Source organism: Accipiter gentilis, chromosome 4 (assembly GCF_929443795.1).
Source record: "Accipiter gentilis chromosome 4, bAccGen1.1, whole genome shotgun sequence".
NCBI classification, from domain to species: Eukaryota; Metazoa; Chordata; class Aves; order Accipitriformes; family Accipitridae; genus Astur; species Astur gentilis.
The window spans coordinates 17096447-17118441 of NC_064883.1; the positions used below are offsets into that span (position 1 = coordinate 17096447).

Sequence of the window (21995 nt, forward strand, 5' to 3'; positions counted from 1 at the left end):
ATATTTTGTTTGCAACTACTTCTAGAGACAACTAACCTTTCTGTCTGAAAGGTTCTCTTCTCTTCTACATTTTTACAGAGGAATATACATAAGAGACAAACATTTTAATAGGGGGAAATTCCTATCCTACCGATAACAAAAATGTAGCTTTTATTTCATTACCATGCTGCTATGAGCAATGGCATACATCCAGGGGTGGGTTTTTTTGTTTCTATTGTTCTGCTTTGGTTTTCTGAAGTGTATGTTTGAAAAACCCATGATAGCAGAGCTTTTAAAAAATAAACATATGCTTTTATTTTCTAGTGCAAATGACTCTCAGTGGCTTACAGCTATCTCTTGTAGGGTTTTTAAAATGGCTTTAATGTTTATTCAGTAAGCTTTTATGGAACTCTTTTTACTGAAAACTACCTCTAGAACTACCACTGAAACAACCACAAACACACATGCACACACGCACACGTGCAGCCCCCTCAGTCCTGCAGAGTGATAGTGTGGGACATCTTCAATCATGTCTACAGCACCAAAAGGTCATGCTACACAGTGTAAGGTTAATGCAGAGCCAAGGTCAGAGAGCATGTCTTTGTACTGAACTGCTGACAAAACACACCATTCTCAAGCAGCTGAGAAATGTTTCTCTAAATAGTTTTGATGATACCTATTAATCACTTGACCCCTCTAGAGCCCATGGGTTACAGTTACAAAAACTTCATGAGAAGGTAAAACAGTAAATTCTTTGTGCTTATATTAGTGAAAATCTGTAAAACCTACCTACTGATTTATGATCAGTTTATTTAAAAACAAGCACTTTGCAGGTATATTCCAGTACTTCGTCTTCATTCATGGAGATATGACTAGACAGTTATTGCTATTCTGCAAGCTTTAAGAAAAATCAATCAAATTTATAAATAGTGTTAAAACTAATGAATTTGCACTTTTACATTAAACTCACAGTAAACTGTAAGCAACTTCTTGTGTTCATTTAAAGATGTGAATTTTGCCATGGAACAAGACAGAAGGTCTCATACAAGAAGCTTGATTATTGTATTTACACATAGCAATGTTTTTCACCATTTTAAGTCACTACTATGCACTATTAGACCGACAATATCTTGTTAGCTATATTTTGTTTTTACTTAGATAAAATTTCCACAGATTGGAAAAGCAGCCTTAATATTTACTGTACCAACCCGATGGCCTTGTGCAGCAAAATGACTATGGGAGAGCAGTGGATTTTGTGTATCTCACCTTTAGCAAAGCTTTCAACACTGTCTCCTTTTACCTCCTCATAGATAAGCTGACGAAGTATGAGCTAGATAAACAGACAGTGACATGGACTTAAAACTGTCTGGACTGCTGGGCTCAAAAGGTTGTGATCAGTGGCACAAAGTCCAGCTGGAGGCCAGTGATTAGTGGTGTATCCCAGGGCTCAATACTGGGGCCAATACTGTTTAATACCTTCATTCATGACCTGGATGATGGGACAGAGTGCACTGTCAGCAACTTTGCCATTGGGAAGAGTTCTTGATGAATGAGATGCTTGCGCTGTCATTCAAAGGGACCTCAGCAGGCTGAGAAAAATGGGCAAACAGGAATCTCATGTTCAACAAAGGGAAATGCAAAAGTCCTGCCCCTGGAAAGAATAATCCCATGTAGGGGGTGTAGGGTGGGGACCATCTGGCTGAAAAGCAGCTTTGCAGAAAGGACCTGGAGGGTACTGGTGGACAAAAGGTTGGACATGACCCAGCAATGTGCCCTGGAGGCAAAGGCAGCCAACAGCCCCTGGGCTGCACTAGGCAAGTGCCACCAGCAGGTCGAGGGAGATGATCCTTCCCTGCTACTTAGCACTGGTGAGACGTGGCTGGAGTGCTGGGTCCAGTTCTGGGCTCACTGTTGCAACAGAGACATGGACATACTGGATTGAGTCCAGTGAAAGGGCAGGAAGATGACTAAGGGATTGGTGCATTTAACATATGAGGAGAGGCTGAGAGCTGGGACAGTTCAGTCCGGAGAAGGGAAGGCTCTGTGGGGGTCTCCATGTGTACAGACACCCAATGGAGGGGGAGTAAAGAAGACAGAACCAGACTCTTTTCAGTGGCGCTCATTTAAAGGACAAGAAGAAACGGGCACAAATTGAAATACAGGAAGCTGACAGTGTTCAAACACTGAAACAGTACTGAAGGACATACTTCTCTCCTTTGCTTAGTGTGGCCACTTCAGAAGTCTTTCAGTCTTTGGTTTCTGTAGAGGCATTCAACTGAGTATTATCCCCTTCAAACCCCAGGATCTGGGAATCTTTCCAGAGAAGGCAACCTGCAGGACTGCAGGTAACAAGGAGAGGAAGACTGAACTGGTTCCGTGGTGCTACCGCTGTTCTGTGATAAGGGCAAGGACTGAAACACTGGACAATACTTCCAGAGCTATCAGTGTAACCTGTTTGTGATTCACAAAGCCTACACAAAGAAAAAACTACAATTTTCTTAGAGGCCTTAAAACATCTTTGCAGAGAATTGACAGTATCAGGTGATATATGTCATGAACACAAAAAAAACCCCTATATATTAAAATTTGGTGTCTGTAACGTGACCTACACTCAACACAAAATTGCATGGCATCATGCAGTAAAAATTGCGCATAGATGCTTTAGGCAGATTTGCAGTTTAAACCATAGGACAAAACAATAAACCTCTTATATCCACCAATATCATTATGTATCCTCTGTATGTGAAAGGCACATGTGTATATATTTACACACACACACAGACACACACAAGTATATTCTTCATATGCATCTATAAACACATATATATACACACACACAAATATAAGTTATGACAAACTGCTTCAGACCAGCATTGGGGGGAGGCCCAAAGAAGTAAAGATGAAATTTAATATGAGAAGAAAAAGGAAAAGGAATATTTGGTGTGTTTGGTGGGTTGTTTTCTAGTTTGTACACTAAATGCTAATAAATGGTCCAGAATATTGAAAATTGCCCTGAGCTTTGCTAGGCAGACAAAATACAGGGAAGCAGTGGATAATTTATAGAACTGGCCAGAAACCAAAATGTTTTAAAATTTCCACAAAATGTGGAGAAATGTTTTAAGGAGTATTTGGCAATTCCTTCCCCTGCTTACTTTTTTTCCCCCAGCAAGCTTATTCTAGTCATTACCTTGTCTACCTATTTAAGTGCCTGAGTACACACATACACACTAAGGAGATTAGATCACTCAAACAAGATGAGAAGTCCCAGATGCAAGCCATGGATATTCTCCATTTATACATAAAAGACAACCCCTTGGGGAATCTAACCACTCTTCAATTGCAAATGGTGCAGAGAAGATGTGGATCTTGATCCTGCAAACTCTTAAACATGTGCTGCAGTGTAAGCTGTTAAATAGTCCAAAGAAGTCAAGTGTGTAAAGCTAAGTACATAATTTAGTTGCAAATTGAAGGTCTTAAAACACTGCAGAATGTATTGCTTTTAAAACTTCCAGTATTTTTTTCCTTTAGCAATACCACACAGAGCAGGAAGAGATAATCACAGCTTCAAAATCTTTTAGCAGAATTCTTGTAAAACCACAGATTACACTCAGAAGGGGCAACTGTCATAACCTCTATATTCACAGATGCCGAAAAGATGGTGGTGGTCTAGGGATTATCTTCAAATACACAAAGCTAAGGCTCCGGTCAAACAGCGGGACGCTTGTTCTTAGTGTAGCAGCAAGTCTTGAAACAGAGAGGTACGTAAAAGCATCACTAAGAGTCACAGAGCTGTAGAAGGGGAATTGCTAGTTTTACAAATCAGCAAATGCAGTATCTCTAGGTTAAATCTGCATCATCAAAGAGGAAAGATGTGAAATAAGGTCTGACTGATTATACTGGCTTTGCAGAGGGCTTAGAGACTGAATGTTCTAACTTCAGTAAACCTGCTATTAATGGCTTGTGGACTTTAAAATGACCCTTCATCCTCAAAATACAGATGAGGGGGCTTCTACATATGCAGGGGTACTCTGAAAAGAGAAGCCAAGGAGGTTGTCAAGGACTGAGTGGGAAAGAAATGCTACAGAGGACATCTCCTGCTTAAAAATATGTTTTTAGTTGTAAGACTGTCATTATACACAAGGCAAATAATCACCTTTTTGCCTTCCCTACATTATCTTTCTTCTTGATTGACAGTCCCTTTTCCTATAAACAAGTCTATATCACTATGTGGACAAAAATGAACAGATTTTAAACAGCCTGTTCCTTTGTAACACATGTAAGCTCAGACCAGTCTAAATAGAGCAGAATGAAGCAAAGGAAATGTTTCATGGTATTGATTACTTTTAACTCTGAATATCTTCAGTTCTAAACAATAATCACTTTAGGTTAGTAACTAAACAGATCACATTTGCTTTCCGACAGTTAAAGAACAGCATTGACCAGATTATTAATCTTCTCACCTAAATGTAGAGGGCATCAGCTTGGAATAGTCCTGGTGGGACACAGTAGATGTGTTTGAGATACATGTTACCTGTCAATCTGTATGTGAAGCTTTAAACTGTGATATTTTACATTTTCACAAGGGACTCATAAGCATTAATCTCTATCACATTTCAGGGCAGGTTACAAAACAAATTTCTGATAGGTGTTTGAGGACTGCTGAAGATATGAGAAGTTTTGTTATCCAGTGTCTTTCATTAGCTCCTGTTTTGATTTTATACTTGTGGACTGTATTTTGAATTCATGACAGTAGAACCTGCAGAAGTATTATATGCAATGGAAAACTAAAACCACACAGGCAGGGCTGAAAGAAAACCCACTTAAATGCAAAGCCTTCTCTCCCTAATTACTGGAACTGTATTAAAATCGTGTAAATCCTATGACCAACTTTTACCAGCAAAAAGTCACGTAGTTCAGTGGGGACCCACCAGTGTAACTGGGACTATTACAACACCCAACATTTTTCATTCTTTTCAAGATTATTTAATTTTATATTTTCATACCTCAGGCTCATAAAGAAGGACACAGAATACCAATAGTAGTAGGATGCTCTACTACTGACAGTAACACAATATTTCTGTAGCTCCTTAAAGCACAGCAGCTCAAAGCTCTTCCAGCTGATGAATTTCACTTAATTGAAAAATGAGATACAGCAGGAAATAGGACTGTGTTTTACCTGCACTAGCCTTTCTACTGCTGACAGAAAAGACACAGAGATTCATGGCTTTGCTCTGTTTGCCTATCAAAATTGTCAGGCATTTGTCAAAACCTTATTTCTTCATCAGAAAGAGTATGAGCTGCTGACATGTCTTCTGAATATTTTCAAGTTTGAAGGAGTGTTGTATGATACTAATTAGATGAGGACTTGACTTTAGTAATTATGTCAAGGACATCCATACTGTAAAATAAAGTATTACAATTCTAGCAATGGCACTCAATATCTTCTTCTTTATCAGTTTTATATCCACACACGTACATCATTTAATACAACTATTTATTTAATAATTACTTTTATTGAACTAATACTTTTTTAATTCTAGATAGAATTCAGAGTTTTATATATCTTTATAAAATATTTGGTGCATTATAAAAATACCACCTATGACATCAGATTAAAGCTAATATCTTCTTTACTGCAAAGGAAGTAAGTTGCACCAACAGGTTGGAATAATGGGACTTTGCTTAAGGGATGTGAAGAAGGCGTTCACCCTTAACTCACCCACTTACATGTTTTCTCAAACACAGACAATACCCTACCAAATGTAACAAGTTAATCACCATTTCCCTTTGTCTGGACCATAGATGTAAACATAGCAACTCTGAAGCCAGACAGCTACGATACAGCAAGAGTGCATTTTTAACTGGAAAATATAAGAAATTGTGTTATAATCATGGGTTTTGGGGAAGGATTAAGGCAGGGACAAATGTCTACAGATTGTGTAGGAGAGGCAGCTTGGGGGAAGCTGATGCACTACAGCCTTCAGCTAGCTGGAGAAATGAAGTAGCTGGTTTCTTTGGTTTTTTTAGTAATAGTACCATCTCTGCCTAAATTGTACTGCAGAAGTTACCATTTTATTCATTCTTGACCTATGTAGTCATTGGAACAAAACTTGTATCATAAAGATGCCACAAGGATTTATTTTTTCCCCACTGACCATTTGGCTTTCATTCTCAGATCTACTTATGATCTATTTCTAAAATGACAAAACTGAGATGATTAACAGTATTAAACATCAGAATACAGAAGTTACATTTTCTTTATCTTTACCCAAAGCACTGTCTCCATAAGCCGTCTCATTATCCCATACAGTTCATATCAGAATTCCTAACCACAGAGGAAGAAAGGTAATGGAACAGAAACTTCAAATTATAGTAAAACTGAAGAGAGTACTTAAATCAACATTATGCCAGAAAGATGTTCAATTAAAAAAAATACATAGCATTTTCCACAGTTCCTTATACAACCAATAAAATGTGAATTAATCTTTTAAACTAATCTAATTGAATTAGATTAGTTTCTCCCTTCCATTTTCAGCTGTCATCTGTAGGAAACTGAAGCTTACATATCTGTACTGTTATCAATATACCTGTGCTATTTTGCATAGGTTTAGATTTGATCCATTACCTATAAAGCAGATTGCCTTCTGGCACTTAATTCATACAAATGTTGACACCTCATTACGAAAAGCTACTTTTTAAAAATTTATTTATAAAATTTTACATCACATAGGGAAACCACTTAATAACCTCTTCCTTTTTCCAGAATAAGATTTTCCTTGAAACAGATTCCTGACTGCAGTTTCAGACCTCTATTTAAATGACTTAAATAAGGCTTTTGCACTTCTATGCTGAGATTTTTCTAGATTTATTTTTGCTCTCCCTTTCAGAACCTCTCTGTAGAGTTTTCCTTTCTCAACATTTCTGTTTCTTCCTACTGTTAGCTTCAAAACCTGAGGTTCTTTTGAAATGTAATGTTAAATGCACATTGACAATTCAGATCTACTCACTTCAGTTGTTGAAATAGGTGTGCAAAAAATAAAGCCACTGCCTTGAACAAACTTGCTGACAGGAAGATCAGGCAACCACATAAAAGAGTTTTAGTCCAGAGGGATCCATTGAATACTCAAGGGACTCTTTCCAATCTCCACTAACAAACTTATGATCTGTAGTGATAGCTGAAACTATAATGTTCCACAGGAAGGTACGAGGAGAGAATGAGGGATAGAGAGAAACCAAATGAGAGCAGTTCATGATTCCTTGCAGTAGGGAATTGGTTGAGATCATTGCTTTCTATTTCTCTATTGTTTGGGTCATGTCCATATCCTAGGGTATCTCATTAACAATGGGACTGAAAGAAAAATCTTTCCTAACCTCAAATCTTGTGATTTGTTTAATATTGAAATTATGAGCAAAACACCCCAAGCCAGATCTTGGAGACATCAGTACCACCTTGCCTCTTTATCATCGGTTTCTACAGAGATTCTAGTAAATAAATTTTCTGTGCAGTGTTTATGGAATCTACATCTTGTAAATTTGTTTTAATTAAGAAACACTTTGCCCTAGTAAATTTATCCAGTTTAGTCAGAAAATCTGGGAAAGTAAATAAAGTGTAAATCTGACAAACTTGTAAAATGATAAACAGACCTGAGGCTGGAAGCTTTGCTGTGATTTCAGTGCCTGGCAGCCTCGGATACAGAAGTGTGAATATACACATGCATATATTTTGGAAAGATCTGGATGTTAGAATCAAATTCAGTCTCAGGTAAAGCCTATGCAAAGACTGTTACCTCTCCCAGGGGCACTGAAACAAGCCATAGGAACTACTAATGTTGACCCCAACCTGCATTGGTTTGATTGGGGATTTTGTTAGTAGCTTGGCTTTGCTTTTCTTTTTCTCTCTTCAGATGCCCATGACTGATCTGATTCAGAAATACTAACTTGAAATTTTCAGGCTGACCCTCACTTTAGCTGAGGTTGGCTTGTAACTTCTTCCCCCACCCTGTAATACTTCCTAGTATTACCTGGGAAGACTTCTCTTCCCACTCCATTTAGATCAGAGCTTCTCCAGCCTCACACTTTTATACTCTTTCCATTTTAAGACACATTTTTACAACTCCAAAGTAGTAAGGGTCCAGTAGTAAGGGTCCATATGCACGTTTAATCTTAAAGTCAAAGTCTGCCAGAAGTCAATTAAATTATGTATCTGTCAACTAGGGAGAGAGAAAAGGTATAGATTCACAAGCCATCTAAGGTTTCCCATGTAAATCTGGCAATGGTTAGGTAGCTGCTTGCCTTGTTATTTTATGTATCCCTATTTCTGTACTTCCACCCCTTGCTAAAGATTAAAAACATAAGAAAAGTCAAACTGTATAGCTCACTACCAGTGCCTGAGAGTGACGAATACCACATCGCTAAGAGAAAACAGAGCATACAAGTTAAATAATTCCTTGTCCTGTTCTCAATTTTCTCCAGTCTGATGCTTAGCGCTTCCAGAGCCAGACACTGTAGCTGCATCATGTTTAACACTTCTTGAAATTAATAGCCCTCAAAAGAGTTCAGTGTAATTAATTTAGCACCAGGCTTTTAAATCTGGTGTACTGAAATAGTATGGTAGTGGATTTTCACATTGTTTGATTTTTTTGGAAATCCAACTAGCAACACTACCTTGCACAGTTTTGTAAAATAGTTTTTGAACATTTTGTTTATTACTGCTTCAAAACAAGGTCTATGCTTTGTTCCTGTGTCAAGAGATTTCTGTCAGATCAAGTCATGCTCTGTTCTTTCAACCACTGTAAAAACCAATGATGTTAACCTAAAAATTCAAATGGCCAAACATCAGAGAGGAAAGTTAACAGGGCACCAGACAGAGATTGTCCTTCCAGTTTCCTCAAACTACAGATGATAAAAAACATTTTCATAATTCGTTGTGCCAAGAAAGTGCTATCTGCAGTGAGATATCTTACTGCTATCCAAGAAAAATACATAATTTTATCTGGGGAACAGACAGGAAACCTATTTTCCATTAGTGTGAGGCAGGGTGAATCTGTATTCCTCTAAATACTTGTTTAAAGCCTCAACAAAGCCCAATGGGAATTGCGAGGGGAAAAAAAAAATCACGTCTGCTTTTGTCTGTGAGAACGCTTCTCAGTTTCTTCTTACTGTTTAAAGATATACATGAAAACAGGAATTCTGGGTGAAATCCTCAGCAAAAATCAGTGCAACTCCACCCAGCTAAAGCTAATTGATGATCTGTGCTTCTGCTTCTTTAAAGTGCATGTGTCCTTACCATCACACATTTTATTAAATAAATAAATATTTCCTTTCTCTACAATGCAGGCAAAGGCCTAAGGAAAGACACAGACTAACTTATCATGGTAGTCAAAGCTGAGGAAATCCTACTCATGTGCTTCCTTCATGATCCTCAGTTGTGAACTCCCTCCTCCAGTCAGGGACCAGACCTTGTAGTAGAACAAAGCCAGAGAATGTGCTTTTTCCGCTTTGGTGAAAACATCTTTTCCTTGCTGAGCTAGCCACAGTTTATTTATTTGTATATTCAGTGTTATCAGTTAACCACTGAGTGTGGATAGGATGTACCTCTTATCAGGGGTGCCATGTTTGTATTTGGACACCGCCAGGATTTGGCTTCTACGTGATCTTACTGACTCCCAACCTAGTGAGCTGGTTCCACATATATGGTAAAAGCTAGGAGGAGAAATTATAGGTCCAGAAAGACAGAACATAGCCCTTAGCACTAGGATGTGGGAATTTTGATTTTAAATCCCCCTTCTTCTTGAAGGATGTCACTAAAACACGTTTTAGTCTTTAGAGGACCAAAGCCTTTGATACTAACAAAGGTAATCCGAGAATTTGAGAAAAAAAATTCATTATTTGTTCATCATCTGAATAGGTTATATATTTTAAGAAGATTTTTTCTCACCTGCATTTTAGTAGAGCACATAACTTAGTCAAGACTTTTACCCAGCAATGTGAATTTTTATTTGACAAATAAGAAAAATAGTAGGGCAAACACAAACCAGCTAAGGACAGTAAGACTAAGAGTATGAAGTACATGGTTACCTACAATATCAATGCTTTGGACTTTACTCAAGTAAACTTTATTCTATATAGGCTGAACAATTAATTCCATGTTTTTTCTACTTTTTAAAAATCACAATTTACTAAGCTGTACACACACAAAAACAAACCATGGGAGACAGAAAGAGAAGAAATAATATGTGACAGTTGTATCACATGCAAGTGATCAATGTAATTACATGTCAGTGCCACAGTTCAGTATGGGTAAACCAAAGATTACTCCATTAATATTCCACCAGCTGAGGGACTTTCCACGACTTCAAAATATTCTGGAACTTTCTGAGTAAATACAGCTGATAGACCTTTGAGTTAAGTTTCAAGCCATTATGTAATAAAGGATATAAAAACACTTGAGAAACATATAAGAGTAAGGGGCTGATCCAAAGACAAGTGAAGTTAATGGAAAGCCTACCACTGATTTTATTTGGCTCTTAATAACACCTGGAGATAGATTTCCTGTGATTTATATTAAACCTCATACTGCTTTTCCAAGCCAAATTACATTAGATTTTTATACTGAAGTCCTTTACCACATAAGTTGGATATAGTATATACAAGATTCAAATATGAAAGAGAATTAGGAGCTAAAACCTACTAAAGATATCATTACTTCTGAAAGCTAAACAGACTGTCAAGACTGAGTACATTTACATGGCAGTTTAAAAAATAGCCTCTACAAATTTTAAAAGCATTTTGAAAAACAAATGCCACTCAAAAGCCATGCAGTTTTCAGAAAAAGCTGCCAGCAGAGTAAACTTGAGCACATTTAGCCTCTTGTAATGCTGTGATGTTAGCCACAGAATGACCAAAATAAATAAATGTATATGACCATTACTGATTCTCTGTTTCTATCTATTTGGTAGCAAAGATAGGGATGGGGGATGTCCCATCCCACTTGGTGGGCTCGGGGGAGGTGAACCTTTAGACAGTCTGTTGCCGCACACAGGAGTCATGACAATGACTCAGGAGGGACAGGGAAAATTTCAACACCCTGTTTCGCTCGGCGAATCCCAGGGCAGGAGTCACAACAATGGCTCCTAAATGCTCAAAATATGTTTTATTTAACATTGACTTATAACACAAGTGTGGCTAAATTTGGCATAGCAGACACTTGACACCAACAGCCGTAGCAAAATATTCCTAACAACAAGGTAGGAGGAAGAGAAAAGAGAAGAAAGAGAAAAAAGGAGAGGTAAGTATCACCACCCTTGGATCCAGTGAGGAAAGGGTCTCGGTAGTAACTGTCCTGATTCCTCAGGAGGTGGTCGTGCGCCTCTTGGTCCCTCACAGGGGATAGAACCAAATATCTCATTCTGAACTGGAACTGGTAATGTGTCTTAGTGTGCCTTCCTGTCTTAGTGACATTTCAGGACATTAGTTTCAGAGCTGTTAAACCACGTTTTTAAATAAATGAACCTCAGCTAAGTTAAAAGTCACACAACCCACAATTTGAAGGGAAGACTGGAATTTGACTTTAAGGACAAAATTCATTAGATTAGACAAAGAATGTTAACAATTTATTGATCAGAAAGGACAAGTTCACTTACCATTCACATACATGAACTGGCACAATCAAAAAGAAATTATTATTACAAACAGAAAAAACTAAAAACGTTAAAGGGCAACTGCAAGAGAACTCATCCCTCTCTGATGCTTTTGGAGCTGCCCAGAGCTGTGGGCTATCTCTCAGCCATCTGTACCTTACAGGAGGGGTGTTATCTGCTGAAAGCAATTCTTCCCAAACATTCAGCACTTGGCATTACTACAATAACCCTTTGAAGCTCTGCAGGGAAATTCCTCCCAGCTTCCAAATTCTGCTCACAGCTTTATTCAGAGTTATAATCCATGCTCTATCTCTGCACTGATAACAAATACAGCAACATAGGTTTAAAGGGTTTTTTTCAGATTTACCTTGCCTACAATAGAGACAGGCTTAATGGTACAGCACAGAGGATTCATTTAAGAAAGACTTCCATTCATACTCTTAGCTACACAGTTTCAAAGAAAAGGCTTATAATAAATCAGATATAGTGGGCAATTTTAGTTTAAACTCAATCAGATTCTTCTCTAATTGTTTACCTTAGTTTAAAAAACATCGCTAAGAATCTCCAAGTATCAAAGCTGGGGATTCATTTTTCAGGACACCATCTACCCACCCAGCTGCTACCCTCAGCTCTCAACCTCTGCCTCCCCTCTCTCTGCACCAGCATTCACACTAATTACTTATTATTCCAAGTAGCCTACCACAAGCACTGCCTTTGTTCTAGGTGATCCCCTTATTTACCTTTAAGTTTAGGGCTTGGGTACGACTACAAAAAACATTTGTGGCTTTGTCTGGAGCCAAATACTTTTAAAACTCAAAGGTGATTTCTTATTTCCAGTTCACACCTGAACAGCTCTGCACACTTATTTGTGAATGTACGTATTTTGGCTAACACTGCTAATTGTTCTTCCTGACTTAGTTACCTAAAATACTAAGGCTATTACTGCTTTATCTTTAATCAGCCTGCTATCCGCTTGCCTGCTGCCCACTCTGGACTGTTCCCCCAAATGCAATTTGAGATAACGTCATCTTGTTAAATACTGTATAAGACGTGTATTTCATATATATTAAGTTAATGATCTAAGGTGCACTGTTACAGAGATCACACTACCATGCTGGCAATAGAAGTGACAGATGAAGTCAGAAGTTGCTATATTGGCTGCATTTATGAGAAAGTTCCCTTTTTTCTCTTTCACATTTAATCTAGGATTCCTGTTATGCATACACGTCCACTGGAGCTGCACAGTCACAAACTTAAGCAGATAACCATTAAACCAGAACAATCTAGTTGCAGCAGGAAGGACTTAGCATCAGCAGAGCCACCTTCTTTTTCATTTGAATTTTTAAACTGCTGCAATGACTCTATTTTCAGCATTGTCCAAGTCCCTGCTCCTTGTCATCCAACACGTCTGTTTTCTCCGATTTATCACTATGCTCTTCCCTCCCTAAGAAGTCAGTCCTGAGTCAGCAAAAGCACTTCTAGTCAGGCTTCATTCAAAAAATAATTTATTTCATTCATAGACGAAACTTAAGAATCCGCCTTAAATTAAATACATATTTAAAAGCTTTACTGAACAGACTGAGATTACTAAACTGGACTTTAGCCTTGGAATAATTTTCAAAACCAACCCTACATCTCTCTTTCTTTATTGTTATTCATAAAATCCACTCTGGGATATACTGCTCTGTGCTGCAATGTCTAAATGCTCCCTAGCATTGATACCATTGCTCCCTGTATCGTGTTTTCAGTTGAACTTTAAACTGTTTACAATGGTAATGACTTGGACTAAATAATCATTTATAGTATCTTAAATTCTTCCTCCATTCGACAGTCTTGGTTTTTCCTCCCAAACACCTTGCTACTTAATAATATGTACATACAAAATTGTAATTAGACTTCATATTCCACTGTAAGTGAAAAAAGGTGTTTCCAGTCATGCAAACTGAATTTACATTGCCTGTGATTTACTTAATTAAAACTATGTAAATTACTGTCTAAAACTTTCTGGAATTGTAACCTGCTGGAAAGACCTAAACTCCCATTATAAGCATGAGGCTGCCCTAGAATTATTTTCATTTTTTATAAATTCACTGTCACTGACACAACTCTGTCATTGTGAGCGCCAAGTACTACTTTTGGCAAGTTGTCAGCTCTTTTAACCACAATATGCTCTTGCTCCGCTGTCACTGTAAGAGGCTACAAGGCTGATAGTAGCAGAGGGAGCTGGCAGAGGAAAACCAGTGCAGAAAAGATGAAAGGTATCTTTATTCCAGCAGCCCATATTGCCACCTCTTTTGGTCTCCTGCATGATCCATGATGAAAGGTGTTAATCCTCCTGTAAATACCACTCCGTCATAACTAGCAGGGGTCAAAGAAGTAGCTCAATGTTTAAATTTTGTCAAAGCTTCTCTCATCTCTCCTTCTAGGTCCTTATTTTGTAACTTGTTTTGTAAAATACCTCTTTCTTTCCTTTTGTCTTCTTTACATACACGCAGTTTGGGAAAAAATAAAAATAAAACCCAAACTAATTTCAATTGTATGCAACTTTTCAGGACAAAAGTTTATCAGGTCCGGTAACAAATAACCCAGATAGCTGACTAAACGATTAAGACAACTCATGGTTAAAATTTCCCTGAATGCTTAGGAGAAAAGTATCTGCCTCAGAGAACTGACAGGAACCCAAGACTCTGAATTCAACTCTCAGGCTGTGACAGCGATTCCTTTTAAAAACTCACTGTTGTCATGGAGCTGAACTGCTTCCTGCAATGAAGAGGCTCAGGGTGTGTGAGCAAAAGAGGACCGAGGTTACCCACACAGCGCTGCTGTGTCTCTGCCTCGACTCCAAGCCCTGAGAACGTCCTTCTGCGGGGAGACCTGCTCTGCAAAGAGCCACCCAGGTCAGTACCTCCTGGAAGCAGTCCTCACTGAACGTTTTACGCTTGCAGATGTTCAGTGGATGGCAGAAAGCTGTGTTTTAGTGTCAGCAACATTTCTTTGTTTGATTTAGGTCTACATATCCTACAGAGAATGTGAAACATTTCTGTGGACTGCTGTACACCCTGGTGCGTGCCAAGTAGTTCAGTGCCTGCACAACCTCAGGCCTACAAAGAAAAATACCAGCATTACCAGATCTTAAATGCTGAGATTTGTCCTCCGCCAGCCATTTCTGAAGAGGAGCATGTCCCAGCAAGCCTTGAAACTTGGGTGCTTGAAACTGTTAAATATTTGCTAAACTCATTCTGCATTAATGGTATCAAGCACAGCAGGTTGCAATTACTGCTAAAGCAGAAGTATAAAGCACTCTCGGGTGATCTAAGGAAACGGCCAAAGGATCCACAGCGAACCATATGAAACTGGCTCTTTTTCAGCATTTTACTGCACATTAGAAAATAAATGCGACTAGGGGTCAGAGGACAGTAGGACGTTGCTCCTTCGTGACGTCGGCCAGCTTTGGGTCTCTCCGGGATCCAGAAAAGGATCCTCACAGAGCCCCCGATAAGAATCACTGCGTGTTTCAGTTGTTTGCTTGCTGAAAATCTCCCCCACGGAGCACCCGCCCCGAGGACGCCCAGGGCCCGCGCCCTCCGCGCCCTGCCTGGGCGCAAGCCGTAGCCGCCCGCCGCCGCCCAAGCGCCGGGAGCGGACGCCCCCACCGCGACCCCCGGCGGGGCCGAGCACGAAGCCGGCAGGGAGGCGGGCAGAGGGCCGGGCCCCGCCGCGGACCCCCCGAGGGAGGGGCTGCACTAAGGCGCGAGGTGGCCGCACGGAGCCGCCAGAAGAGCGCGGAGGCGCCGCCCGGCCCGGGAGCGCGGCGGAGGGGCGAGCGGGGCGGCTGAGGGGAGCCGAGCCCAGCCCAGCCCAGCCGAGCCGGGCGGCCGGCCGGTCGGTCGGCGCGGCGGGGCCATGCCGGGGGCCGCCCCCCCAGCCCGCCGCCTCTGGCTCTGCGCCGCCGTGCTGGGGTGCCTGGCGGCGGCGAGGCCCCGCCGGCGAGGTAAGCGGGGCCGGGCCGGGCACCGAGAACGGGCTGCAGGCGGGGGCATCGCCGCCGGCAGGTGAACGGACGGGAGGGTGCCGAGGCGGGCGGCTGCTGCGGGCGGCCTAGCGCAGAGGGGGCAGCGCTTGCCCCCGGCCCTTTGGCGGGGAGCCTTGTCCTTCTCCCGTCCCAGGGAGCGGCTCGGGTCAGGCCCTTCCCCCGTGCCCGCACATCGCTCGTTTTCCAGCCGGGTAGCTACATCTGACTCGTGTCGCTGGAAGGGGCTTAACTTTACGAACTGACGAAACGGGAATTGTCGTTGTCACAGCGCACCTGCAGGGGAAACGTACCCGTTGAAAATCGAGGACCCGCTCTCTCTTCCTTGCTCTCCTCTCCCTGTGCGCCGGAGCACATGCCGTGCGTTGGCACGCTCTGCCCTGGCACCGCTGAAAAATGCTTTGCAAAACCCGTATCTGTATTGTCTCAAATTTCTGAGAGAAAGTCAGCGTAAAGAGTAGAAACAATTGCATATTACATTGAGAACCACTAGGAAATGCTCGATAAGCATATAATTTACATTTTTTTTAAAGGTTATGCAAGTATTTACAACGTTTACAAAGCACCCCTTGGGGTGTGGACAGGAGTGATTGGAAAGTGTTTTAACACCCTTTCGAATAAGGTTATTTATCAAGATGTATTAATGTGTGCGTGTTGATTCCGTTTTCTTCATTGTTCTGTGTACAGGAGCGTTCACATTGCTGTTACGTTGCATTGCAGTACTGTCATTGCTACAGCGTTTGTGATCATGTGCTTTTATATGTCTCATTCAAACAAATGGCATCTTTTTAGGTAGTTACAGTCATTTTTATATTTTGCTTTAAAAGTGTTACCCTAAATAATTAGTTTAGGATAACTTCTTCCAAAAAGTGAACTTCTCTCTATTTTAGCATTTTGGAAGAGCTTAAATCCACAAATACATCTGAGCACTTTTGTTAAATGCAGTCCTAGTTCTAATTTCTACCTTGGGATGTTGATATGCTGCATCCTTTGCAGACAGTAGATGCAAGAAAAATCACATTGAGGATCAGAGTGGGCACTGACTCATGGCACTGTTTGTTTATCTGTAGTCATTTGCCAGACCCTGGCCTTTGGACAGCGGGAGATATAAAGTGATGAGCTGTTGGTACCTGAGGAACTGAGTTGCCAGTCCTGCCACTCTGCCCTTGCCTGCCTGTATTCTGCAAGTGGCTCCTTTTCCTGTCTCTGCTCTGGTTTGCGCCCAGCAGTCCTCAGTCCTTGACTGCTCTGTATGCTGGAAATACTATGGACAAATGGAAAATCATCGGCCCCTATCTGCACATGGATTTGAACAGAGATGTGAACAGGGAATTGAAAAGTCCTTCCTTTGTGGAACTCCTTTTCCACCAGAGTGCCTCAGAGGCAGACATCAGGAGCCACTTAAATATCTCACTGTGGAAAATGAGCTCCTGTGTTGATTTCAAGAACCAGTTTGACTTTTGGTTAAAATGTGGTGTTCAGAGTACCTATTACCTGACCCAGTCATGGTACAAACTCCAATGTGTTGGCAGAGATTTTGTCTATATCTTTTCCAAAAGGCTCATCCACCGGCACAGTGCTATCCTTGTGTTTAAGATGTTGCGAAAGTTGAATTCTTTTCCTGCTTAGGGTCACATTTCTCAGTATCTGGCAGGATCAAGTAGCTCTGGGGTGGATCTAGGAAAAGCTTACTGTAGTAACTCGGAAGACAGTCAGGAAAAAGCAAATATGGAGTCAAATTCTTCCTGGCATGCAGAGACCTCGCTTAAAGAACGGTAGAGAGCCATATACAATGTATAGGCTGTTTGTGGAAACAAGCACAGAGTAAGAGAAGTAAACTCAAGTTCTAGGGAAACAGCTGGATATTTTCCTGTGATGGATTGCTTTTTCAGCAGACAGTATGTAGTATCTGGACCTCCAAACAAAATGTGAGAGTTTGACTTTCTAGAAATCGGTGTCCCCTCACACCCTGTCGCATGTGTCTCCGCTAGTTTAGGTTAAACCAATGGTGCACAATCCACAAAGGAGGCTGAACTTCACAGTCTTAATTCTCAAGTATTCGTTTATGTATTTTATAATTAGAATTTCATTATTCTAAAGCAAGTATTTAAAGTTATTAAATCACTAATACACTTAAAGGTCCAAAAAGAAATAATTAAAAAGAATATTCCCATATATACAGAAGGATTTCCATCAAGAATAATAATGCTTAAATGATAAATTCTGTTAAAACTAACATGAGTTTTCCATTTTGTGTTAGAGATTGTGGATGAAGTCAACAGTAGCACATAGAGCTTCCTATGCTTTAATGTTCCTCCCATACTAGGCAGAGCTGGTAGGTAAACGTGGCCTGTAGGTAGCACTTTCAAGTTACCAGGCCCTGTTTTCAGTTCCTTATTTTTTTGCCAGCCTTGACTCATTGGGCTGAAAATTGCTGGATGTTGGACACAGGCAAAGCTTTTCTGGAGCATTACAGCAAAATTGGTATTCATCATTCTGAGAATGAATTTTGAAAGAATGCTTATATCAAAATTACTCTTTTTAATACATCCTGAATAAGGAAATAATGATTTCAGTGGAAAATTTGGCCAACTCCCCTCTTAAATGCCTGTGATTTGAGCAGATCTGGTCTGCAGGAATAACTTTTTAACAGAGAACACAACATTCATTTCTTGTGTATGTGTCCATACGTATGATAGTTTTGTTTCTGCTGTTGCTAGAGTTACACAGCACATCAGTTACACTCAGATGTGTAATAAAATATTTTAATTTGTATTATTGATGATGGCAGTTATTTTCAGTTGTTTTGCAGAATGGGTAAGGAAAAGAAAAGAAAGAAAAAACAAATCAAGCAGTGTTACACACAATATGAGGTTTCCAAGCAATAACTATGGAAATATTAGCATACTTCTAAAAAGAAAGGAAGAATACACAAAGAGCTGGGTGACATTTTAAAGTGATGTGCATAAGAAGAATAAACGTATAATTTGATCTTTAGTGGAATTTACAAGTGAGTACAATCAGCTGTTTTAAAGATCTATCAAACGATGATCTAATTAAACTGTGGAGGAAAAGAAAATAAAGACTTGTCTCGTGTCTAGCTTGATTTATTAATGGAAAAGGTAACAGATACTAATTGTTTCAGGAGTGATTCAGTTACGGGAAAGAAAACTAATGAGGGTGCTATATGAAAGGGAGAATTCCAATAAAAAATAGAAGACAGGAAGAAACTTTCACCATGGTTCATAAACTGCTTGCGCCGTAGCTTGCTTGGAAAACATTGCAATAATACACATGACTGAGCTGTGATTTTTCAAGGGCTTTTCTTCAGATTCCAATGAAGGATAAATTCTCAATAAGGTCAGCTTGTATGGACACGAATAGCCTACAGGCTACTACAAGCAGCTCAGAAGCACAGTGGTGGCACAGTCAATCACACTGACTTCTGTCTGCCCTTAGAGGATAGAAGATAAAGCTATTGTTACCTGCCTGGGTAGCCTAAAGCCGTATCAGATTAAATTCTCAGGTTTGAAAGACTATAGGATTCTCATGCTGTGCTTGAAAGACATGAAGTCTGTTCTTTCACTGGGGCATCTTCTCCATTTAAAGGGGGGGAATTACCTGATTTTGAAACTGTTTTATAATTGTTGTTATCTGGACAATGGCATGAAAAATGTGGAAGATAGTGTATTATTGCATGATTTGAACCAAAATATGTTTGTAATCAGTGACACAATTACACCATGCAAAATAAGGGACAAATACAGAAAAACCTGGGAGTGAAAACTGAAAATTGGAGTATTAATAGTCAAAATGTAAGAACATAGAGCTTTGCAGATGGCTGCATTTTTTTAATTCATTAGTAGCATAGTAGAGGCAAGAATTAACTGTGTCATGCAATATAATCTGAAATTACATTCATAGTCAGCATCAGTCAGTATCCATTTTTAAAAGCAAGATAAATAGATAGATGTATTTTAAATCTTATTTATTTATAAACATTATCTGATTTTTTTTCCCCATACTTTCACTTCCCAAGCACATTCTTGAGCAAGAATGGCCATTCAGTACCTTGCATGCAAATATGCCATTAGCAAGAACTTTTACCGTCACTGTCTTTGACAGGATTCAACTCAGCTGCCAGATCAGTCTCAGAAATTCTGACATTCTGCTTGATTTCTGAATGAGTCTGGATTTTAAAAAAGACTGTCATAAAGCCTTCTTCAGATTCTGATCCTTCATTTTACGTATCAGCAATTTTGAGATTTTTTTTGAGACCACAAGGTCACTTAGATGTCCCAAAATATGTTTGTCAGTTGTCCTTATTAAAATTTAGCATGTCAGTCATGCAAATTGTCTTAAAATGTATTTCTAAGTATCTACCCATTTCCATACACACTTGCTATGATCGGTGTGTATACATGCAAACTGTATGCAACTACCTCTCATCCATTCGAAGGAACTCTTAATTACATGCATAGGAACCCTGTAAAGTGGTAGCCTATTTACAAAAGACATAATCCTTACTCCTCTTGAGGTGAGATTTTGATCCTCTTGTATATCTGACACCCCATTTTTATTCAGGTTGTTAGGTTTCATAAACATCAGTGGAACTAAAAAGTCAAAATCCAGAGAGAAAGTATAAACATAGTCCTTTCCACTGTTTTTACATCTAGGGTAAATGCCTAATGTGGTTATTAATTTACATTTATTGTCCACTTAAAGAAGGGAAGGTTACCACGTGTACATTCTATTAAATTTTAGAGTGCTAACATACCTATTTGTTGTTGTTACTAAGACTTCAATATGTTTTTCAGTAAAAGTAGGTTCACATCATATTGTGATATATCCATATTTTCCTGTTAAAAATACTTACCGTCTTTTCTAACATACTTATTAGGCATTCCATCTTGATACTTGAAATACTCTTGCTCCACAGTTCTTGAATGCTCTCCTGGTGGACATCAGATCCTGAAGAGCCCTTACCGAAGCATTGATTTTGATTCATCCCACCTCCAGCAGTCAGCTATTCAGGATTTAATATGTGACCATTCCCTAACACCAGGATGGTATCGCTTTATGATTTTTGACAAGCCTGCTGAGATGCCTACCAAGTGCGTGGAGGTATTGTTACAACTCATTTGATTATGAGAAATACATATTTTTTCTGAAGAATTTTTTGGTAGGAGGTGTAAAAAAAGAATACGGTTACGGAGACTGATGTGGAGGAGTACAGAGTACCTATTCTCTCTAAATACTTGAGTATATTAAAATGAGTTAACTGGACAGTTAGGTCTTAAGTGTTGAAAATTTTACAGTGAATGGGCAATAGCAGAGGATGATAAATTACATACCTTTTCGAGCACTCAAAAACTGTCATTTGTAGTCACTGCTAAAGAAGATTTTCTCAGTGGCAGCGTAGCAGGGATATCATGTTGTAAAGCTGCAACTGTGTGATGGTCAGTCTGTTAGGAAGGCCATGTGAAAGCCGTATAAAGACTTGGAGCCACATGAATCCGGTAATTGTGGAGTTTTTAAAGTGAGCATATTAGAGAGAAGAGATTACTCCTAAAATGACTTGAACTAAGAGCTAACTGAAGATTAGTTGCCTTGTCATCTGCAAGTCCCGTAAGACTCAAGAATTACGTGAAATATTTAGTACTTCAGACTTGTAATGCTTTATTTTGGAACGTAACAACATCTCTGTAGTTGTTATATTCTGAGGCGGTATATCTTTTTAGTTTCCCACTTTAACACATTTCCTTATTTAAAAAAATAGAAATGTCATTAGAATATTTTACCCGTGATTTTTCTAATGAATTGAAATTGCCTGGTCACAGTCTCTTAAAAAAAAAAAAGAAAAGAAGAGCCCAACAATGAAACACTTTTAAAGGAATACAAAACAGTTAAAACATACTAATAAAATTAAATTGAGTTTATAGCAGGCCCTCTTATTTTATTTATTTATTTATTTAAGTTTAGTTTTTATTAATTTTTTACAGCAGTATAAAGCCACTGAAGTACCTTTAATGTGCAGGTGACTCAAGGGCACAGAAAGCTGTGTTGCAGAAGCTACTGTTATCCAGGTTTTCATACTGCAAAAAACTAGCAAAAAGTATGATTCCTGAAGAACTTCCTTTCAGTTAGATTTAGTACAAACAAATTAATTAACTAGTAGTATTTTTGCAAAATGGATACTTTCTATGCAAAGAACCAGCATGATAAACCAGGGGAAAAAACAATGTGTTTTTCAGAACAGACGTTAGGCTAGCAAGATACCTGCTCAGATCATCTAGGAAAGTTTTAGAAATCTGACCGAAGTTCTCAGTGCTTAGTAAGTATTTGGT

General features: G+C 39.4%; 1 protein-coding gene across 1 annotated transcript in view; it reads left to right on the forward strand.

Moving 5' to 3' along the window:
• Positions 1–15530: 15530 nt before the first annotated feature.
• The window catches only part of VWDE (von Willebrand factor D and EGF domains), a 40805-nt gene continuing 34340 nt past the window's right edge, over positions 15531–21995 (forward strand). The window contains exons 1-2 of the mRNA XM_049798330.1: positions 15531–15609; positions 20588–20772. Of these exons, the coding sequence (XP_049654287.1) occupies positions 20728–20772 (45 nt within the window). The 5' untranslated portion in view covers positions 15531–15609; positions 20588–20727. The remainder of the gene's footprint in view (positions 15610–20587; positions 20773–21995) is intronic.